The sequence below is a fragment of the Capra hircus genome, chromosome 14 (assembly GCF_001704415.2).
Source record: "Capra hircus breed San Clemente chromosome 14, ASM170441v1, whole genome shotgun sequence".
Lineage (NCBI taxonomy): Eukaryota > Metazoa > Chordata > Mammalia > Artiodactyla > Bovidae > Capra > Capra hircus.
In genome coordinates this window covers 4421912-4446097 of record NC_030821.1, presented here as the reverse complement: position 1 = coordinate 4446097, position 24186 = coordinate 4421912, and the positions used below count along the sequence as shown (strand labels likewise).

Below are 24186 nucleotides of genomic sequence, written 5' to 3'. Positions count from 1 at the left end.
TCATAGTTTTTCTTCCAAGGAGTAAGCGTCTTTTTATTTCATGGCTGCAGTCACCATCTGCAGTGATTTTGGAGCCCCCAAAATAAAGTCTGTCACTGTTTCCATTGTTTTTCCATCTGTTTGCCATGGAGTGATGGGACTGGATGCCATGATCTTAATTTTTTGAATGCTGAGCTTTAAGCCAACTTTTTCACTCTCTTCTTTCACTTTCATCAGGAGGCTCTTTAGTTCCTCTTCACTTTCTGCCATAATGGTGGTGTCAACTGTGTGTCTGAGGTTATTGATATTTCTCCTAGCAATCTTGACTCCAGCTTGTGTTTCATCCAGCCCAGAATTTCTCACGATGTATTCTGCATGTAAGCTAAATAAGCAGGGTGACAATATACAGCCTTGACATACTCCTTTCCCAATTTGGAACCAGTTTGTTGTTCCATGTCCAGGTATAACTGTTGCTTCTTGGCATGCATACTGATGTCTTCAGTTCAGTTCAGTTCAGTTGCTCAGTCGTGTCCAATTCTTTGCGATCCCATGAATCGCAGCACTCCAGGCCTCCCTGTCCATCTCCCGGAGTTCACTCAAACTCACGGCCATCGAGTCAGTGATGCCATCTAGCCATCTCATCCTTTGTCTTCCCCTTCTCCTCTTGCCCCCAGTCCCTCCCAGCATCAGGGTCTTTTCCAATGAGTCAACTCTTCGTATGAGGTGGCCAAAGTACTGGAGTTTCAGCTTTAGCATCATTCCTTCCAAAGAAATCCCAGGGCTGATCTCCTTTAGAATGGACTGGTTGGATCTCCTTGCAGACCAAGGGACTCTCAAGAGTCTTCTCCAACACCACACTTCAAAAGCATCAATTCTACGGCGATCAGCTTTCTTTACAGTCCAACTCTCACATCCATACATGACCATTGGAAAACCATAGCCTTGACTACATGGACCTTTGTTGGCAAAGTAACGTTAGGAAGCAAGTAAATTGGTCTGGTATTCCTATCTCTAAGAATTTTCCACAGTTTGTTGTGATCCACATCGTCAAACACTTTAGAGCAGTCAATGAAACAGAGATAGATGTCTTTATGGAACTCTCCTGCTTTTTCTGTGATCCAATGGATGTTGGTAATTTGATCTCTACTTTCTCTGCCTTTCCTAAATCCAGCTTGAACATCTGGAAGTTCACAGTTCACGTACTGTTGAAGCCTGGCTTGGAGAATTTTGAGCATTACCTTACTAGTGTGTGAGATGAGAGCAACTGTGTGGTAGTTTGAGCATTCTTTGGCATTGCCTTTCTTTGGGATTGGAATGAAAACTGACCTTTTCCAGTCCTGGCCACTGCTGAGCTTTCCAGATTTGCTGGCATATTAAGTGTAGCACTTTCACAGCATCATCTTTTAGAACTGAAATAGCTCAACTAGAATTCCATCACCTCCACTAGCTTTGTTCATAAGTGATGCTTCCTAAGGCCCATTTGACTTTACATTCCAGGATGTCTGGCTCTAGGTGAGTGATCATACCATCTTGATTATCTGAGTCATGAAAATCTTTTTGTATAGTTCTGTGTATTCTTGCCACCTCTTCTTAATATCTTTTGCTTCTGTTAGGCCCATACCATTTCTATCTTTTATCGAGCCTATCTTGCATGAAATGTTCCTTGGTGTCCATAATTTTCTTGAAGAGACCTCTAGTCTTTCCCATTCTATTGTTTTCCTCTATTCCTCTGCGTTGATCGCTGAGGAAGGCTTTCTTATTTCTCCTTGCTATTCTTTGGAACTCTGCATTCAAATGGGTGTATCTTTCCTTTCCTCCTTTGTCTTCAACGTCTCGTCTTTTCTCAGCTATTTGTAAGGCCTCCTCAGACATCCATTTTGCCTTTTTTCATATACCAAACGTACAGGCAGGATGAACTTATCCGGGACTGAAGTGTGACCTCTCTAATGGTCAGTTCTAATGGGTAGGACAGGTTAGCTATTTTCATTGGAATTGTCCAAGTGAGTCTGACAGGTCACACATGAGGCCTACCACTGAGAATAAAGTTGAATTAAAGAATGCCTAATTGCCTTTTCATATCAGAGAGTCTTTGCAGGGAATTTGATTTTTAAAGAGGTCACTGTCCATTGTATGGTATTGTCTTTAGTTTTCCTTTTCTCTCCTTTTACCTTTTATGATCATTTTGCATCACTATGTAAACCACACATAAACTGTACTCTTCGTATCAATTTATGTCAATTTATGACTCTCTTTTAAAAGGATCATCTAAGAAGGACAATTGGAGGCCAAACTGATACGTGTTATTTGTTGTTTAAAATAATCCATAGTCACCATATTCCAAAGCAATGTTATTTGAATTATTCAAGTAGGAAAAAAATAACACTTGCAGAGTGGATTCATATTAATCATGATTTAAAAGCTAGACCATATGTTTGAGGCCATAATCCCTTCCTCTAATTTTCATTTGTGGGGCCTGAGACCTAGAGAAGTTAAATGACTTGCTAAATCATGCCTAGTGCATAGTACACAGTGTTTGAAGATTTACAAAAGTTAGTGAAAACATGACCTTGTCCTGAGGAAGTTCATATCTTCAAAGGAAGAGACAGGATACCGTGCAAACATCTATTACCAGCAATTTAAGGCATAAAAAATCCAAAAGGATGTCATTATAACCTCATTACAATTACTCCTGATAGCTTAGGATTTCATACAAAAAAGAAAAAAATGATCCTATGAAACTTGAACTCAGGACAAGTTCCATGCTGTGTGGCTTTATCCTGCATGTAACCCTCCATCTCTGCTGCCAGTATCCTAAGCTGGAAATTTTCATCATCAGATGGAATAAGTTCGAAATGTGAGGTCTATAAAAGAGCAATAGTGAAGAGTGAATGTTAACTACTGAATAACTGGCCTGCAACCAAATAAACAATAAAATGAGTATCCCCTTAAATTCTGTAAGGAGGTATCGGGCACTTAAAAAGATTTAAAATATTTCTCTCCACTTTCTATCATGTAGTACAGACACCATGCAACCCTGATTTCTTTTCATGAAAAAAATTTAGAAAGTGATCGTCTTAACTCCATAAATATGAATATTGTTCAGGAGACAATTACTAACAGAATGAAATTACAAATTAAATAATTCCATTTTCTTCCTATATGTTCAAGTAGGAAAGACAGAAATATCAAAGGCTTAAGCCTATCATTTTAAAGATAACTGCCTTGTGACTGGGAAAATTGAAACACATACAAAAATAAGGTGACATGAAAAGAAAATTCAAGCTTTGAATTTTAGTGTCATGTTTATAGATGATCTTCTAAGAAGATATACGGAAGGTATTTTTCATTGCAGGAAACTGGAAGTTATAATATGATGGAATAAGGATCACATTTTTCTCTTTGAGGTGATTTATATTTAAATGAGTTCTCCATAATCCTTTAAACTGAAGTGCAAATTGGTTATCAAAGTCCTTTGCTGTAAGGGTTGTTTTACATAATAACGAATTTCACAGAAGTTCCTCAAAGGGAAACATTGATTTAGGCAACATCAGGATATTTCAGTTCTGGCAACGGTTTAGATTAGTGCCATAGACAGCAGATAAAAAACTTTCTGAAATCTAAATTTCTCCATTAAGAAGTATAGGCAGTGCATCTTTTCTCAATAGAAAATGTGACAGAAATTTGTAATAAAAATGATCTTATTTTGTCTATTATTTATCTATCATTTCTCCTCCACACTAACTCGATAAAAGTTAATGAGAATCTAGGTACATGCTTATGATTTAAAAAACTGGTGTCAGGGAAGTAAGAAGTATTTGTTTCCCTATATATGCTTACATTTCTATGGACACTAAATGGCTCCAATTACGAAGCATTTATTCTGGGCTAGTAAGTAACTTACATTTGCTACTTGACTCCCTTCTCGCAAGGTCAGGTAGCCATTACTGGCCTCATCTGATAAACGAGAAAATGGAGGCGAGGTGGCGTGTGAGGATTTGAACCACAGTATACCTCTCTCATCCATTAGGCTCGACACCCCCTCAACACCGGCTTCATTTCTGAACCCTGCGTCACTAATCACCGGAAGGTCGGTGCTGGTCCCCTGCCCAATGTCACGGGCAACAAACAGGCTGGATCTCATCACCGGTTGTTACCTAGGGAGCCTCACTGCAGGCAGATCCTGAGCGGAACCTGAGGCTGATACCTCAGAGGAGGCACTCCTTTCCCTCACCAGACCTGGCTTGGAGACTCTAGGTCTATCATGAACCATTCATGTGGTCATGGAAAAGTCACTTTACTTCCTCGGGCCTTCCTTTTCTCATCTGCAAAATGAGAAAGCTGGATTTGATGAGCGGTTTTCAAAACTGTCTTGCTTAATTTTGAAAAGTGAAGCTCTGTCAGCCAATGAAATCTTATGATGAATTTCAACCTATAAAATAGACGCAGGTGGAGCCACACTATTTGGAGAAAGGGCTGGGTTTGGAGGAGTCATGAGTCTCTCTATTTCCCAGGTCTTCTTTCAGCCCTCAGCTCATTTTCAAGGAGCTTCTAAGACATCAAAGACCTAGCAGGAGGCAATTTGCAATGTATGCTCTAGCTCATCTCCAAGTTTACCCCCAGTTCTGTTTAAAATGTGTAATTTTACAACTCTCGGTTGCCATATTAAAGGGTATTAGACTAGGGAACTCAAATTGGCACTCTGTAGCTACCTAGAGGGGTGGGATGGGGTGGGAGGGCGGTTCCAGAAGGAGGGGACACATGTGTACCTGTGGCTGATTCATGTTGATGTATGGCAGAAGCCAGCACAATATTGTAAAGCAATTATCCTCCAGTTAAAAATAAATAAATAAATAAAGAGTATTAGCATGGAACTAGGGTCAGGGCTGATATTTCAAAGAGAAGACATTAAGCTAAAGAATTAAGTCAAATGAAATGGCCTTGGGTGGCTAGGCATATCATTGACACTGACATCCTGAAACTGAGTTCTGAAGTTTTGTGGAGTTGTAGCAGTTCAAGAGTGGGACTTTACAAACGTGGCTTCTGAAATCTGTTCAATTTTGCTGCAGTCAATTTGATGAAATATGAATGTAATTTTAGCCCTGATAGACTATTCCATTTACTGATTTAATTGTCTTAAAGGTCACTTGATATTGAGATATAAACCTTTAATATAATCCAACTGTTACTTATTAGCATCAAAATACTTTTCCTTTCCCTCTATCTTTTAAAAAATATGAATTTTAGGCAACTTGGCTCATCTTCTTTAAAAAGGAAAAATCAGATTCCATCATTGCAATTCTATGTTTAAAGACGATGTGTGTGTATCTGCTAAACACTGTTAGACTCAGCCAGCGTGCCTGAACCTGCTCTGTCTTGGTGACTGACAGGGTGTGAGTGGTTTGATTCCAACACGTCTGCGGCCACAGCTCTTTTTCACTTACCAGCCTCCGCCTTCTGCTGCTTCTCAATCTTCTCCAGGCGCCCTAGCAAGGAGTCAATTTTAGTTTTGATCTGGGTTAATTCTTTCTTGATTGTCTGCAACTCGTCTGATTTCACTGGAGAGGGGAGAAGGGAAAGAATGCAATAGAATGTCAAATGCACCATGACCCGATTAGAACATAACCCACAGACACTCTAAATTTCCTCCACACTCTGTCACATTCCACAGGACACCTTTCAGTCTTATCTGTTTCTCGTTGCTTCCAGGACCCTGGAATACACAAGCAGTGGTTCTCGGCATTTGACCCTGAATCTTTTCACCAAAGGTTATGCAGTGGGACAGAAGAATCTGGAAATGATTTTTGCAATAACTAAATGATACTGAATTCGGTTCTGGCAAATGATAGGGTAAGTCTGTTCTATCAGATGGATTCAGATTGAGAAATGGTTAAATCATGACAGGTATGTTAATACTGCTTTGAGGAACTATGTTGCAATATATGTTTCAGCAGTCAGTGATAGTTTTAATCCAGTTCCCTGATGATGGACTGAAATCGGGGCATAACATTTATCCTCTAAAGAAAAATCTTTAATGCTAGAGAACTCTCTCCAACTTGCTGGACTTTTGGTATTTCCTTTTTTAAAAATTGCAGCAGTGGGGTTGAACATGCCTCTTTTTAGGCCCTGTGGCTGGAAGGAAAAGAAATTCACTGAAGTTCCCACTGGTATTTTCTACAGTAGCGGTTCCTCTTCGAGGTTTTGGATGTTTAGTGGGACTAATTAAAAATGGGATTAACACAAGATTGACTATTTTTAATTTTGCCAAGTAAGGATGTTAAAAATAACAGCAAACATTCTACTATCAATGATAACAACAATTATTTTATAAAGAGATAGACTTAAGAAAAGGTCAGTTTCCTATTTAAGGACAATCGTTTCAATGAAAATTGCTTATGTTTATGAAAAAGTCACTGCCTTGTTCTTATTTTCTCATTTCTCTGAGAATCACTGGAAACTCTGCCATGATCAGTAATAAGATCAAAGATTTTTAAAACTATAACTCTAGAAGAGCTATACTTGTCTATGAGCTTTCATTAAGTGAGTTTTTGGGTGCCCATGCCTCAGGGAGAGCTGGGCTTCAATATCTGGGGTGAGGATTTTGATGTTAGTCTACTATCCATCTCTTTCACTGTTCCTTTCAAGTTTATAATAATCTCGGCTGGATATTCCTAAAGAAATTGAGTGTTTAGTTTGAGTCTTTAGTCTTCAGGAATTTTTGTAAGTAATAAAAAACTAAATGCAATATATGTTTGCTTGAAACAGAGCTACCTGTCAACTAAGGCATATGATATAAGCTATATGATAAAGTATGCATCAATGTACATTAATTCCTCACCAGACTTTCTCCAATATAAACATGAAAAAAATTTCTATTATAAAATAAGAAATTTTCCATAACAAGAAAATTTTTATTTATGATATAAAGTAGTTTACAAAATAAAAACTGGAAGAATAAGTGACCCTGTAGAGAGTTTTTATTATGAAGAACCAGATTGAAAGGAGAACACAGTTTAAAATAGAGAATTACTCCTACGTCAATTATTTCCAAGACATCAAAGTGCCATTGTTGAATCTCAACTAAATTTGAAAATCATCATCTGTCATAATTGCAAATTGACTCTGCTTTGAAGAATGATTTTAATTTCCTTTGATGGAAGCATGTCATGTAGTTTTACTTAAATCTATCAAACGTGATAGAAACTATTTTGTCTTAAAACCTTAGATGTTGGGCCAAGAGAAATAGGACTGTGGCTGGAGATTAATAGAATATATATTTTCAGTAAGTGGGGTCACTCCTCAGCCCAGAAATGAGGTTCACTAATTATTTCCTTAAAAAAGACATAAACAAATAAATCACTAATATCCCACTTAATAGAATGTCTTTTAAGATTGGAGTGGTATTACTACAAAATTTGGGATTACTTAGTTAAGACAATTCAAGCTTAGATAAAACTAATGACGTAACCTGTCTTCTCCTCCCTGTCCCTATCCGGGAATTCCAATCAGCCTTCAGCCCTGTGCAAATATCCCAGCTCCACTCTTGGGATGGTGACCAGCAGATGCTCGTTAAAGTCTTGCAAATTGGGGCCTAGAAAATCTTGGCTGCTTCTTGAGTGACTGGGAAAGCTGTTGGCTTCGGGCCCTTCAGGGCTCTGCTCGGGAGAAAGCTGCCCACTCACCTGGCCTGAAGTCCTGGAGCTTCCTCTTTCAGTGGGGTTATCTGTAGGTGGGGTCTGGGTCTGGGCTGCTGTATCTGGTTTCCACATGATGCTCCTGAGACAAGCCATCTCTGTGTCCAATATGCCTTTGTCTGTAATCTTTTCTGCCTTGTTCTACTTTGGGAGGTGGGGTTCCTGTTTAAGAATGTTTCTACTAAACCTGGGATTAAGCTCCTGCTTGTTTTTACTTACTCTGCCAAAATAGATGTATATTTTACAACTACAGATTTCCAAACCTAAAATTTTAAAAATTTTGCAACTTAGACATCAGACAAGTTTTGAAAACTTAAAGTCAGTTCAGAATTGAGGAGTCTTAGGTGTAAAGCATCCCTGTCCGTCTTCCTTTCTTTTTTTACCTCTTTCTTTTCCTGTCCATTTCCATTGAACTCTTAATTGCGTTTCCGCTTTTAGTTCATGTGGCCTCTTAAATAGTAAATGCAAAGTCATATATATAAAAGCCATAAATCCTCTCTATTGAAAACTTCCAGAATGTCCCAATTTCTATAGAAGAAAGACCAAAAGCACAAAGAAAGCTGAGCACTAAGGAATTGATGCTTTCGAACTGTGGTATTGGAGAAGGCTCTTGAGAGTCCCTTGGACTGCAAGGAGATCCAACCAGTCCATCCTAAAGGAAATCAGTCCTGAATATTCATTGGAAGGACTGATGCTGAAGCTGAAGCTCCAATACTTCGGCCACCTGATGTGAAGAACCAACTCATTGGAAAAGACCCTGATGCTGGGAAAGATTGAAGGCAGGAGGAGAAGGGGATGACAGAGGATGAGATGGTTGGATGACATCACCAACTCAATGGACATGAGTCTGAGTAAAATCCGGGAGTTGGCGATAGACAGGGAGGCCTGGCGCGCTGTGGTTCATGGGGTTGTAAAGAGTCAGACACTACTGACCGACTGAACTGAACTGAACACATTCACCATTCTTCAAACTGGTCTTCAGGGTCTGCTCTAAAGTATGTTTCCAGGTATATATTCCATTGTTTGTGAAAGCAACGTCATTTGAACAGAATAACTTAATGCTTGAGCTAATAGTGTGTGCAACCAGATAGGCTGATTTGCAACTATGTTTATTGGAGAATCAGTTGTAATTACTAAGATTCAGGTTCCTTATCTTTAACTTCCACCCTTTACCCTAAAGACTTGTTATAAGAATTTAATGAAACAGTGTACATAAAGCACTTAGCATCATGACCAGAATATCATCAAGCAAAATACCTGATAGAAGCAGAAAATACTATTACTATTATTTACATACCTTTTCCAGCAGAGAGTCTTTCTTTTCTCTATTATGTCTATCTGCTTTTTGGAGCTTAGTTTTAATCTTACCTCCCCTATTAATTCTTCTTAGTTCAGCCCACTGGAAGGTGGATTTCTCATCTGCAGTCTATTTAACAGCATTTCACATTTACCGCTAGACACTGTTAGGACCAAACTGGAGCCAGGACAGGCTCTAAGGGGCAGGCTAGGCCTGAGGTTTAGTCTCTAGGAAGGCTGAGGCACTGGAAACTCCCACAGGCAGTGTAGCTCGACCAATCAGAAAAATCCCCGTAGCCCCTCGCCCATGCCAGACCCGAGCCAATCCAGATAGGGATGCGAGGTTTAAAAGTCCCACGCGTGCATATGGTTTAACCAATCAGCTATGCTGTTACAGGAACAAAGAACCATCTGTATAAAAGTAGATGTGATTCAGAGCTCGGGGCTCTTGTCAGATTCCACTGTGCTGGATGAGACCTGGGCCCTAACTCAAGCTAGCAATAAACCCCTTTGTGCTTTTGCATTGCTGTGGACGTCTTATTCTCTCAGTTTTGGGGACTCAGACTCTGGGCACAACATTTGGGGGCTCATCCGGGATCCCTTTAACTGGGAAGAACAACACTCTCCCGGTAGAGGGGGTTTCCTCACTAGGAGGAGAGATCTCTGAACACCGGTGTTTTCTGGTTAAGTCCAGCGTAAGGCCAAGGCCCAGCATCGTGCTGGGGAGGCCGCTGGCTCTGTTTTCTGGTTAAGTCCAGCGTAAGGCCGAGGCCCAGCATCGTGCTGGGGAGGCCGCTGGCTCTGTTTTCTGGTTAAGTCCAGCGTAAGGCCGAGGCCCAGCATCGTGCTGGGGAGGCCGCTGGCTCTGTTTTCTGGTTAAGACCAGCGTAAGGCCAAGGCCTGGCATTGTGCTGGGGAGGCAGCTGGCTCTGTGGACGTCCTGCTGGTAAGATACTCTCAAGGGGAGAAAAAGGTTAAAAAAGGGGGGCCCGGGAAGACCTAGTACTGTGCTTTTGGCCGATGTACATTTGTTATCTGTCTGTTGCGTCTGTGTGAGTGCCGGCACTGTCTCTGCTCTTTGTGTGCTCAGTTGGTCTCCTGTCTTTTTCTCTGTAATCATGGGACAAACAACTTCTACTCCTTTGTCTCTTAGGACTGACCACTTCTCTGATTTTAAGTCTAGAGCACAGAATCTATCGGTGCTGGTGAAGAAAAAAAATTAATAACTTTTTGCAGTGCAGAATGGCCGACCTTCCATGTAGGTTGGCCCTCAGAAGGCACCTTTGACTTGGGAACTGTACACCAAGTCCGAGATATCATCTTCTGACTTCGGATCAGACACCCTGACCAAGCTCCCCCCCTCCTTGGGTAAAACCTTTTTTGCCTCAACAGGGATTTTCTACCCCTCAGGTGTTGGCGACACATGTAAGAAAGAACCCAAAGAATCTCAAGGAGCCTGAACCAACGGCGCCGCTATATACCCCATCTTGCAGGGGGTTATTGTTAGGGGAAGCACACTGACTGAAACTGCCCCACCCTGGCCAGGCACCATAGTAACCATCTGCATGAGTTGTTTTATGACAGCAGATCCTGATAAAGAATACGGAACTAATAAGCCTCCACCAACCGGAAGAGTTCGGGAAAGGTTTAAAGGAGACACCGCCTGTACATTGTGAGCCACGCGGCAGGGCAGCTCTCCTGGGTTTCCTTACCCTGCTGCTCTCCACCCGGGTGCCCTTTCCCAATAAAATCTCTTGCTTTGTCAGCACATATGTCTCCTCGGACAATTCATTTCCGAGTGTTAGGCAAGAGCCCAGTTTCGGGCCCTGGAAGGGGTCCCTCTTCCTGCAACAAATGGTGACTCTGGTGGGACTCTTCTTCACTGAGACTGACATCCTGACCACTCGGGGTACTCAGGGGCCAGCTTGCCTGCCACTGGACCAGACCCAGCGGCCGCAACTGGGACCTTTTTGTCCCTGGTCTCCTCCTGATGCAGACAACTGGCCAGAGTGCCCCAACCAGTAAGGAACAAGAGACTTTATTGATCTCTCTCCCCTTCCCTCTCTGTCTCCTCTCCTTAACCCTTCCTATCCTTCCCTGTTTTTCTAGTCCCCTGGTCCTGGATACAGAAATCTGGTCTAAGGCCCCTCAGCCTGAGCTGAGGATTAGAGACTGATCACCTCCTCTTGGCAGAGAACTTGAATTCTGGTTCTGATTTCTAGTGGAGCCGAGTTCCAGTCCTCCCTTCTCTGGAAGGCCAGGGAAAAGTCCCGTAACGCCTGGGTATCTGTAGGTGGCAGGAGACGTCTGTAAGGCCACCCCTTTTGCACCCCCTCTCCTGCCTCCTCTCCCTTCTTTTTCAGCCTGGCTTCCTTTCCTCCCTTAAAATCTTTGATGTTACGGAAAGGCTTGGTAGGCTACAGTCCACAGGTCGCAAACAGTCTGATACGACTGAGCGACTTCACCTTCACTTTGATGAAGACTGCCGGGTTTATATGTGTGTGTGTTTTAACTCTGTGATCTGTGTTGTGATTTTTGATGGCCATTTTGCTTTGTCTGGCCACCATGTGGTTTAGACCTGCCGCCATTTGTTAGAACTTGATTTTCTTTCCCTGTGCCTTGAGACCAATAAAATCTCTTGTGCTCTCAGAAACACTTATCTAGACCATCTCTAACTCCTGACACTGAAAAAAAAAAAAGGACTTGAAGCTAGATCTTGCACTGTGTCTGTCTAAATATGTCTTGGTATGTCTCTGTCTCTGGGAAATATTTTTGAGGTTAATTTGTATATGAGATCTATTTATCTGGCTTAAAAAAAGGTAAGTGCTTACAAATCAAGTAATTCTAAATTAAACAATAAATTCCAGGTTCAGGTGAACTGGAAAATATTCAATGTTAAATACCTGATATTAATGTTTGTTTGTTGACCTATTTAAAATAGACATGTCTTAGAGTAATTAATGTTAAAAAAATATTTTCATTGTACCTAGGTTTAATATAAGTTAAATATTATATCTGTTACAAGTTTGTCAATAAGAAAATTACCTCAAGTTAAAAAAAAAACTTCAAAAAAATGTAAATCAGATATGAGCTTTTAGATAAACTCTATTAAGAATAATTATGCTTTAGGAATGTCTGTCTGAAATAGTCTGTCCAAACTGGGGTAACTTAAATTGGGTTGTGCTAAACTAAGTGATGGAAGTTCACTGACTAGCTAGCTCATTTCCAAATGGAATAAGATTTTAAAACATTTATTACTGAACATTAGTTTCCTCTCACAAAGAAGCTAAAGAAATTTGAGACTGTTAATGACTAAAAATAAGCTGGTGCAAAAACTTGAATTTGGCTTTTCTCTCTGTTAAAAGGACACACTTTCTTCAGATGTTAAACTGCATTTGACAATAGATTTAAGTTTATTTGCCTCTTAAATGGTCTGTTCTGTATTTGCCTCTGAAATCCCATATTGTTACTTTGGCTGAGTGAATAGCTATTGCTTCACAGTGACCTATAGTCCCATCTGACTGAGTGCTGGAAAACCTTTCTGATATTTATTGACAAAACTTCCTAAATCATTCTAGGAAGCACTTTTGGCTTCTAGCTAACTTTGGGAGGCTTCAGAGGGCCCCTGAAGCCTCCCAAAGAGAGATATTAAACTGTGTTTATTTGATTGGTTAAATTACATGGAAAAGATTATCAAATGAGTAATAAATCCGCTCATGTTATAATGTATGGTAAAATAACTAATAAAGATATCCTAAAAATTATATGGAGTTTTTAACATTCTGATATGTCCTGGTATTTTAATGAAAAACCTGATGACTTCACAAAAGTTAGCAAAAGGACTGAATGAACCAGCGAATATGCTTATAATTTTTATGGTTTCTATCCGAAAAATTATGGGTTTAAATCTTATGTTTTCAGGGAGTAAAAAAAAATATTCCTCTCAAACTAATTATGACAATACTTTGGTAAAATTAAATGTTATAAACAAAACAATTATATTTTCTATCTGACTCCTCCAAAAATTGGAAGTTCTTAGGTTTCCAGTAAGTTTATCAAATGAGTTAGGAAGGTTATCTCACGGATACAAAAATCTCAAGAAATGTTTGAGACCTTAAAAAGGAAAAAATTCACCTAGATTTGTTAGGCAAAATCTGTGATAAGACTTTGGTGTGAAATTCCCAGCCTTGTTTTATTTTAAAAGTTCAGTCTGAGACTCTGTAAATGTTTCAGCAAAATGAGAACAGACCTATTTTGCAAACAAACTAGCCTTAATTTGGTTATATTTAAGAAAAATAAGGGTAACTTAAAAAAAAAAAAAGGTATTTTGAAATGTTAAATACCAGTTTGTTAATGGAGGTCTGCATCTAGTAAGACTCATCTCTTAGATAGTTCTTTGCTGTTATGTGATGTTAATGTAAAATTTAATTAAATTCTTGAAGAACACCCTAAGTTTGTTTCTGAAGCTTATCTCAGTAATCTATCTTTGGATGAAGATCAGATGCCTCATGACCTGCAACCAGGACTGAAAAACGACATAATTTAAGGGACTGTCTCCAACATGGATGGAAGGACTTTTTTTTTATCAGGAGAAACTACACTACACCAGGATGAGAAGACGACGACATCAGAGGTAGACAGCTTCCCCGAGATGCTGGACCTGACTCTTATGATCATTTATGTTTTCTTGACTTCTTAGACCTTTGCATATAAGTCAAATGCTTTTCTATCATAGGCCTGATCCTATGCTAGTTTTAAAAAAATCAATCCAATTGTTGGGTTTGTGGCCAATTACCTGTGTCTAGTTCTGGGTTACCTTGGTAAATTTCTCTATTACCAGACTCTAACTGGTTGGCCCTGAGAAAATTTACTTAAAATTTATAGTCATTTTCAGGTCACTATGGTATTACTAGATAGGATCCCCTCACCAGGCCAATTAATAATGCCTGCTCTGACTCTGGCTATAAATTTGAGCTTTTTTTCTATTACCCAAGCTCAATCAGAACAAAAAAAGTTTCCACAAAGGAGGGGAAAATCTCCTACAATTATGAGATGGATTTATATAGATAATACCAGGCTACAGTAATTTAGGTTTAAAGTCTCCTCTATGTTAAAGAAAAAAAAAATTTTTAAATCATACTAAAGATAATCAGTCTAGTGACACTAGAAAGCTGGGCTGTGTTCCTTATAGATGGTGCCAACATGTAATTTCCCTGAAAGATAAAGATTCTACAGGGCAGACTAAGTCAGTGACCTGAGATATCCTGGGCTACATCTAATGGAAGTTCTTAACAGAAGTCTTACTTGTGGCTTTACTAATACTGCTGGCTATGTTATTTGTATTTCACCTGTTTTACGAAATTGCTGTTTCTTACACTGTCCAATATGTGTGTGAGGCCTCTAATAAAACAATATATAGTCCCATATGAGATCAATGATGGTAACAGTGTAACTCTAGATATGGCAAAAAGCAACAAGAGGGAATATTTTCCTGGACCAAAAAGCTAGTAAGACAGGTGGTCCAAAAAAGTTTGGATACTCTTTTATGGCCTAGTCCAGTAACAGCACATTGAGTGGTCTGTTTACCTGAAAATGGACACTCTCAGCACCATGGGATAAAATAGTCATAAAGTGCCCCCCTCATAATCATGGTCAAGTTTATGAGCAAAATGGGGCTCTGCCAACTGAAGACTGACACTTGCCATCTGCATCTATGGTGATTAAATCATGGCCGCTGCAACTGCTGACTTTAAATGCCCCTGAAAGGAGTTCAAATGCCTCCTGAAAATCAGGAATGAGGCACTCTGTGCTCTGAAAAAAACTGGCAGAACAGGCCTTCAGATAGTTAGATCTTTTCAGGAAAAGATTTTATGAGTCCCAATTCTTGCATCTTCTCATACCTAGAGAAACACTGACATCATTAATGGTAAAATCTGCTTTGGCTATTAAGGAAAAGTTTACAATTAAAAGTCAAAATAGAGTAGCTATGGTTCAGATATCCTGGAAAATAACTAAGTGATGCTATGGGTGTACTTTCAGATTAGACCTTGTATTGCTAAACACTTGAGTTTTCTGAGTTGTGTCAGGCTTGGATGCCACCATTTTCAAAACAATGTCTTCTGGAAGCTAGTAACCTTACTTTTTATAAAACTAGGCAACTGGCTACATGGCTACAAGTCTCCCTGAAGTGCCAGGTCTAGACTGGGTTTCAGGCCTATTCTTCTTAAAAAAAAAATGAGATTTATTTTGTCTACTAAATTCCAGTTATCACTTCTCCAACTACTTCTAATTGGGTCTGTTACACCAAAATGGCAAACCAAGGGATTAGGATTTTAATCATACAAGACTCAGATCTAAAACTTGGAACTCAGAAATACTTCCGATTCAGTGTCTATACTCCAAGCTGGGGAAGTCCTATGCCCCATTTTGACAAGAAGTTATCACAGTCATAGTTGCCTAGTTCCCTAAAATTAAAACTGAGCTGGACTCTGTGGGGCTCTGGAGTGCAGATCTGTTCTGTGTTCTCCCTTTCTTATCTGTAGGATATAGACTTTGTTCAGCCTCCTTGGCCTTCCCTGAATTCCAAAACATGGATTCAAACAATTGCTAATCAGGGAAGGGAGGGGATACAAAAACAGAAACAATCAAAGGTTGGTACAGCCTCCAGACAGAGTCCTGGTTCCTACTCAAAGAAATATGCATAACAATGTCTTTGAGCCCCCACCCAGGTGGAAGATGGTAACTTCAGACCAAACACAAGATTCCTGGAGCACAGCTCTATTGCCTCACCACCAACCCATCAGAAGGGGTCACAAAGCCTGCAACCCTCACCCCAAATGTTGCGTTCTGTTTCTGGGGACCAGAGATGACCATCCTGTTAGGTCTCCTGTATGGCCCTTGTCTATTTCCTCTCTGAGAGGGGCCAACTAAATTGCTGTTACTACAAAGGTAAAAGCTGGTTTCAGATGTGAAAAACCCCAACTTAGATCAGCTAGAGAGAGAATTCTGCTCTATTAGGCAGGCCTACGCCCATGCACAGCAGGAAGAAGTTACAGAAGAAAGAGACCTCCGCCCCAATTCCCAAAAAATATCTTGAGTATGAAGTCTCTCAGGGGGCGTATGTACTGCGTTAGGAAAAAAAATGTTATTTTTATGTAGATCACTCAGGGGTGGTAAGAAACTCTATGGCTAAAGTAAGGGAAGGGCTAGCCCAATGGAAAAGAGAGCGAGAGGCCCAACAGGGATGGTTTGAGTCCTGGTTCCAACAGTCCCCATGGTTAACAACGCTGATTTCCACCCTGGTGGGCCCTCTCATAGTGCTACTACTGATTCTCACTCTTGGCCCCTGTATCCTAAATAGACTTATCACATTTGTTAAGGAGCGCATCAGTACAGTCCAGGTTCTAGTACTGAGGCAACAGTATCAGGCTCTGCCCCAAAATAAAGAAAAAGATTCCTCTATGTAGCTGAAGACAGGGGGGAATGTTAGGACCAAACTGGAGCCAGGACAGGCTCTAAGGGGCAGGCTAGGCCTGAGGTTTAGTCTCTAGGAAGGCTGAGGCACTGGAAACTCCCGCAGGCAGTGTAGCTCGACAGAAAAATCCCCATAGCCCCTTGCCTGCGCCAGACCCGAGCCAATCCAGATAGAGATGCGAGGTTTAAAAGTGCCGTGCACACATACGGTTTAACCAATCAGCTATGCTGTTATAGGAACAAAGAACTGTCTGTATAAAAGTAGATGTGATTCAGAGCTCGGGGCTCTTATGGGATTCCACTGTGCTGGATGAGACCTGGGCCCTAACTCGAGTTAGCAATAAACCCCTTTATGCTTTTGCACTGCTGTAGACGTCTTATTCTCTCAGTTTTGGGGACTTGGACTCTGGGCACAATAACACCATATGCTTGTTGTTTTTTCCTTTATCTATCTACTTTTCCTATTAAATTGTAAGCTTTTTGAAAATGAAGATCTAATTAGGCATTGAAGAATTTCAGGGGTCATGCTTTTCTCTGTTTAATAAGCTCCTTCTCATCTTATAAAAAGTTCCTTGGACTTCCTTGGTAGCTCACACGGTAAAGAATCTGCCTGCCGTGTGGGAGGGTTGCATCCTGGGTTAGGAAGATTCCCTGGAGGAGGGAATGGCAACTGACTTCCAGTGTTCTTGCTTGGAGAATCCCATGGACAGAGGAGCCTGGTGGGCTATAGTCCATGGGGTTGCAAAGAGCAGACTAACACTTTCACTTTCTTTCTCCTCTTATTGACTAATGAGACTCCTGATGCTTACCATGAGGTCCTGGGCTTTAGCGTCTGTCCCCCTTAATTAAAAAAAATGACATCAACAGATTTAAGAAGAGATCCTAATCAGACTGGTACCTAATGCCAATTTTTTGTCTTCTATTATATAACATCCAAGGAAAAGTATTTAGAGTTTGGTTTAAGTTATTCAGATCTCTCATGACACAACATTTCAAAGAGAAGAAATTTTGGAGAGTTGTCTGAAGCAAGGCATATTAGTGGATTTACCCCTTCCTAGGTTCTCTACAGCCAAACTCTTTGAGTGAAGAGAGGACATCCAATTCCTTCCTTCCACTTCCTTTCCTCTTTGTCTCTACCTCTAGTTCCTTCCTGCCTGCCTGCCTTCATCTTTTTGCATTCTTAATAGAACTTAGTTCAGTGTATTAAACACACTTGTTGTTATTCAGTTGCCCAGTCGTTTTTGACTCTTTATGACCCCATGGACTGCAATGTGTCAGGCCTTCCTGTCCCTCACCATCTCCCAAAGTTTGCCCACGTTCACGTCCATTGTGTCAGTGATGCCATCCAGCCATCTCACCCTCTGACACCTTCTTTATTCTTCTTCTTCCTCAATCTCTCCCAGTATCAGGGACTTTTCCAATAAGTTGGCTGTTCATGTCAGATGACCAAAATACTGGAGCTTCAGCTTCAGCATCAGCCCTTCCATCGAGTATTCAGAGTTGATTTGCGTTAAGATTGATTAGTTTGATCTCCTTGCTGTCCAGGGGACTTTCAGAAGCTTTCTCCAGCACCACAGTTTGAAGGTGTCAATTCTTTGGCGTTCTGCTTTCTTTATGGTCCAGCTCTCACAACTGTACTTGACTAGTGGGAAGACCATAACCTTGACTATACGAATCTTTGCTGGCAGAGTAATGTCTCTGCTTTTCAACATACGGTCTAGGTTTGTCATCACTTTCCTGCCAAGAAGTGATCATCTTCTGATTTCATGGCTGCGGTCACTGTCCACTGTGAGTTTAAAGCCCAAGAAGAGGAACTCTGTCACTGCTTCTACATTTTCCCCCTCTATTTGCCAGGAAGTAATGGGGCCAGATGCCATAATTTTAGTTTTCTTAACATTAAGCTTTAAGACAGCTCTTCCACTCTCCTCCTTCACCCTCATCAAGACTCTCTTTAGCTCCTCTTTGCTTTCTGCCATTAGAGTGCTATCATCCATATGTCTGAGGTTGTTGATGTTTCCCCCACCTGTCTTGATTCCAGCTTGTAACTCATCCAGCCTGGCATGTCTCATGATGTGCTCAGCATATAGGTTAAACAAACAGGGTGGCAGCGGACAGCCCTGTGGTACTCCTTTCTCGATCTTAAACCAATCGGTTGTTCCATACAGGGCTCTAACTGTTGCTTCTTGACCCACATACAGGTTTCTCAGAGGACAGGGAAGATGGTCTGGTATTTCCATCTCCTTTGGAGCTTTCCAAAGTTTGTCATGATCCACACAGTCAAAGGCTTTAGCGTCGTCAATGAAACAGAGTTGAATGCTTTTCTGGAATTCCCTAGCTATCTCTATGATCCAGTGAATGTTGGCAATTTGATCTCTGGTTCCTCTTTCTTTTCTAAACCGAGCCTGGACATCTGGATGTTCTCATTTGCATAATGCTGACGCCTAGCATGCAGAATGGTAAGCATGACCTTACTAGCCTGGGGAATGAGTGCAGTCGTCTGATGGTTAGCACACTCGTTAGTACTATCCTTCTTGTGAATTGGGATGAGGATTGACTTTTTCCAGACCTGTGGCCAGTGTTGGGTCTTCCAGGTTTGCTGACATATTGAATGTGGCACCTGGATGGCTTCATCCTTTACAGTTCTGAGCAGCTCTACTGGAATTCCGTTGCATCTACGGGGTTTATTAACAGCAGTGCTTCCTAAGGCCCACTTGATTTCGCTCTCCAGAATGTCTGGTTCTGGGTGACTGACCACATCATCGTAGTAATCTAGTCCATTAGGATCATTTTTTGCTTGTTTTTTACAATTCCTCTGTGTATTCTCTCCACCTCTTCTTGACCTCTTCAGCATCTACTAGACCTCTACCATTTCTGTCCTTTCTTGTGCCCATCTCTGGGTGAAATGTTCCCTCGATATCTCCAATTTTCCTGAAGCTATCTCAGGCTTTCCCCTTCTGCTGTTTTCTTCTAGTTTTATGCACTGTTCACTGAAGAAGGCCTTCTTGTCCCTCCTCGCTGTTCTCCGGAACTCTGCATTTAGTTGGATATACCTGTCCCTTTCTCCCTTGCTTTTTGCTTCTCTTTTTTCTTCATCTATTTGTAAAGCTTCTTTAGAATGGTTTTGATCATTGCATTCTGTGCAATATTACGACCTCTGTCCATAGTTCTTCAGGTACACTGTTTGCTAGGCCTAAGCCCTTGAATCTATTCATGACCTCCACAGCATATTCATAGGGGATTTGACTTAAGTCGCACCTGGCTGGCCTAGTGATTTTCCCCACTTCCTTTACTTTAAGCCTGAATTTGGCTATGAGCAGCTGATGATTTGAGCTACGGTCAGAATTAGCAAATATCAGAAAATCTGCAGGCATGCTTATGTATTACAGATATGGCCACTTCATGCCAACTTCAAATGGACCAACAAAGTTTATTAAAAGCTTTGTGTAAGTCCTGGCAATACTTTTGGATTGACCATCTAATGGGGGATAGACAGGCAGATAGGCAGTGCAAAAAAAAAAAAGGAAAATACGCCTTTCTCCATCAGAAGCACTGTGATGAGGGAATATGACACTAACCCATGACTTGGGCAAGACTCTTTCCCAGTCCCACCTCTGTACTCTGCATAATCTTCATCATTAAAGATGGGTTGTGGAGGATATAACACCATGAGTTATTTTTCTATAGAGTAGCAGATAACATGAGTCAGGAGTTTTCTTTTACTAAGAATAATATTTTAAATCAACTTGTTGTTATGCAGTTGTTCCCTAATACAGACAAGCTGGAAGCTTGGGAAGATTAGATCTGATTATTAAAGATTATGTCTCTGGAAAAGGAAATGGAAACCCACTTCAGTTTTCTTGCCTGGGAAATCCCATGGACACAGGAGCCTGGCAGGCTATAGTCCATGGAGTCGCAAAAGAGTCAGACGTGACTTAGAGACTAAACAACAACAACAACTAAGTAGAATTCTAAAGATGTAGGTCTTGGCCAACCATAGCGTGCAGAGAAAAAGCAAAATGCAAAAAGCCAGAAGAATACTGTGACACACATTCTATGAATGTTTGAGAATGTACTTTGTGCAACGCAAGGTGACTTGAAGGACAAATTTGTAATCTAAAATGGAATGATGTTCATGGAAATAGCTATAAAGTTAAGCAGAAAGCCTTAAGTATCCTAATTAGGAAGACGAATAACCGGTTTGACTTTAGAGGACAGATGCCTCCTTTGTGCCACAGGACGGTCCAAACCTGTTTCACAAGAATGGCATTACCTGGCTGGATTTGAAAGACAGGTAATTCCATGAATGACACTAATTTGTCTATAAGAGGTAGATAATGTGTTGGTAACACATTTCTTGCATAAAGGAAAGGACTTTCACATTGAGGTACATGAACATAAGTCCAAAAACATTTACATGTTCAATTAAGCCAGGAGAAGAGTAGCTGAGAACTGGGAATGGCAGAACCAGGAAGGGGAGACAAGATTTGCCTGGAGAACTACAATGAGGAGCTTGGACCCTCACCTGCTAAATGGGAGTAATTTTGAATTTTGAGTGAGGAAGTGACAAAGCATTTAGTTTAGAATAATCTTGCAGTTGGTCATGCAATTAATGAGATTGGGGAAGAATACAGAGTCAGGAAAATTAATCTGTAAGAGACTATTAGAGTAGTCAGGGATCTGCTTCTTGGGCCTAGACCTAGGAAAAGAACAGAAGAGGAAGAAACAGAGGCTGGAAATGTTCAGTTTTACTGACTGGACCTAATGCTCACAAACTTTTATAATCCCACTCTGGAACAATGTGCTCAGTCATGTCCAACTCTTGTGACCCCATGGACTGTAAGCTACCAGGCTTCTCTGTCCATGGGATTTTCCAGGCAAGAGTACTGGAATGAGTTGCTATTTCCTTCTCCAATTTTCTTTCCTATTCTTTCTAGTTCTAGTTCTATTCTTTCTTATTCTCTCTAATCTAGAACAATTATAACTTTTCTGGTGCTGTTAGTGGAGCACAATGAGAAAACATAAATTATACAAGTAGAACCATATGCCCCAACCACTAGTGCCGAAGAAGCTGAAGTCGAATGGTTCTATGAAGACCTACAAGACCTTCTAGAATTAATACCAAAAGAGATGTCCCTTTCATCATAGAGGACTGGAATGCAAAAGTAGGAAGTCAAGAGATACCTGGAGTAACAGGCAAGCTTGGCCTTGGATTTCACAATGAAGCAGGGCAAAAACTAACAGAGTTTTATCAAGAGAACACACTGGGCATAGCAAACACCCTGTTCTGACAACACAAGAGACAACTCTACACATGGACATCACCAGGTGGTCAATGCTGAAATCAGACTGATTATTTTCTTCACAGCTGAAGATGGAGAAGCTCTATACAGGCAGCAAAAACAAGACTGGAAGCTGACTGTGGCTCAGATTTTGAACTCATTGCAAAATTTATACTTAAATTGAAGAAAGTAGAGAAAACCACTAGACCATTTAGATATGACCCAAATCAAATCCTTTATGATTATACAGTGGAAGTGACAAACAGATTCAAGGGATTAGATCTGATAGACAGAGTGCTTGAAGAACTATGGACAGAGGTTTGTGACTTTATACAAGAGGTGATGATCAAAACCATCCCCCAAAAAAGACATGCAAAAAGGTAAAATGGCTGTCTGAGGAGGTCTTACAAATAGCTGAGAAAAGAAGAGAAGTGAAAGTAAAGGAGAAAAGGAAAGATATACCATATGAACGCAGCGTCCCAAAGAATAGTAAGGAGATAAGAAAGGCTTCCTAAGTGAACAATTCAAACAAATAGAGGAAAACAATAGAATGGAAAAGACTAGAGATCTCTTCAAGAAAATTAGAGATACCAAAGGAAAATTTTATTCAAAGACGGGCACAATAAAGGACAGAAAAGGTATGGACCTAACAGAAGCAGAAGATATTAAGAAGAGGTGGCTACAATACAAGAAGAGCTATACAAAAAAGATCTTCACGACCCGGACAACCACGATGGTGTGATCACTCACCTAGAGCCAGACATCCCGGGGTGTGAAGTCAAGTGGGCCTTAGGAAGCATCACTAGGAATAAAGCTAGTGGAGGTGATGGCATTCCAGTTGAGCTATTTCAAATCCTAGAAGATGATGCTGTGAAAGTGTTGCACTCAGTATGCCAGCAAACTTGGAAAACCCAGCAGTGGCCATAGGACTGGAAAAGGTCAGTTTTCATTCCAGTGTTAACGAAGGGCAAAGCCAAAGAATGTTCAAACTACCACACAATTAAATTCATTTCAGGTCAGTAAAGTAATGCTCAAAATTCTCCAGCCTAGGCTTCAACAGTACATGAACCAAGAACTTGCAGATGTTCAAGCTGGTTTTAGGAAAGGCAGAGGAACCAGAGATCAAATTGCCAACATCTGCTGGATCATAGAAAAAGCAAGAGAATTTCAGAAAAAAAACCATATCAACTTCAGCTTCATTGACTACACTAAAGCCTTTGACTATGGATCACAACAAATTTTGAAAATTCTTAGAGATGGGAATACCAGACCACCTTACCTGCCTCCTGAGAAACCTGCATGCAGGTCAAGAAGCAACAGTTAGAACTGGACATGGAACAACACATTCGTTCCAAATTGGGAAAGGAGTATATCAAGGCTGTATATTGTCACCTTGCATATTTAATTTATATGCAGAATGCATCATGCAAAAAGCTGGACTGGATGAAGCACAAGCTAATCAAGATTGCTGGGAGAAATAGCAATAACCTCAGATACGCAGAGATACCACCCTTATGGCAGAAAGTGAAGAAGAACTAAAGAGCCTCTTGATGAAAGTGAAAGAGGAGAGTGAAAAAGTTGGCTTAAAACTCAGCTTTCAAAAAATGAAGATCATGGCATCCAGTCTCATCACTTCACACCAAATAGATAGGGAAACAATGGAAACAGTGACAGTCTTTATTTTCTTGGGCTCCAAAATCACTTCAGATGACTGTAGCCATGAATTTAAGATACTTGCTCCTTGGAAGAAAACCAATGACAAACCTAGACAGTGTGTTAGAAATCAGAGACTACTTTGCTGACAAAGGTCTGTATAGTGAGAGCTACGGTTTTTCCAGTAGTCATGTATGGATGAGAGTGGACCATAAAGAAGGCTGAACGCCAAAGAATTGATGCTTTTGAACTGTGATGCTGGAGAAGACTCTTGAGAGTCTCGTGTACAGCAAGGAGATCAAACCAGTCCATCCTAAAGAAGTCAATCCCGAGCTAGAAGGACTGATGCTGAAGCTGAAGCTCCAATACTTTGGCCACCTGAAGCAAAGAGCTGTCTCATTAGAAAAGACCCTGATGCTGGGAAAGACTGAAGGCAGGAGGAGAAGGGGATGACAGAGGATGAGATCATTGGATGACATCACTGTTGCAATGCACATGAGTTTGAGCAAGCTCCGGGAGTTGGTGATGGACAGGGAGGCCTGGCGTGCTGCGGTCCATGGGGTCGCAAAGAGTCGGACACAACTGAGGGATGGAACAAGAACAACAGTAGAACTGAGAAGACCATTTCAAATGCTCAAAGGCTATGTTGATATAAAGATTTTATCGAACATTTTATATTCTTTCTTTTCTGCCTGTGTTTTAAAATCTGGTTATGTTAAATGAGCCACATTAAAGCCTAGCGGAAAAGCCAAGCACAGATGCTTACAAATGTATTTATTTATTTTAAGCACACTGTAATTGTTTTGGTTTGGCTG

The 24186-nt window shown here is 40.7% G+C and overlaps 1 protein-coding gene across 4 annotated transcripts in view; it reads right to left on the bottom strand.

Moving 5' to 3' along the window:
• The window catches only part of RALYL (RALY RNA binding protein-like), an 817853-nt gene that overhangs the window by 52169 nt on the left and 741498 nt on the right, over window positions 1-24186 (bottom strand). For all 4 annotated transcript variants that reach the window (XM_013969344.2, XM_005689272.2, XM_018058166.1 and 1 more), the window contains exon 7: window positions 5421-5534. In XM_013969344.2, the coding sequence (XP_013824798.1) occupies window positions 5421-5534 (114 nt within the window). The remainder of the gene's footprint in view (window positions 1-5420; window positions 5535-24186) is intronic.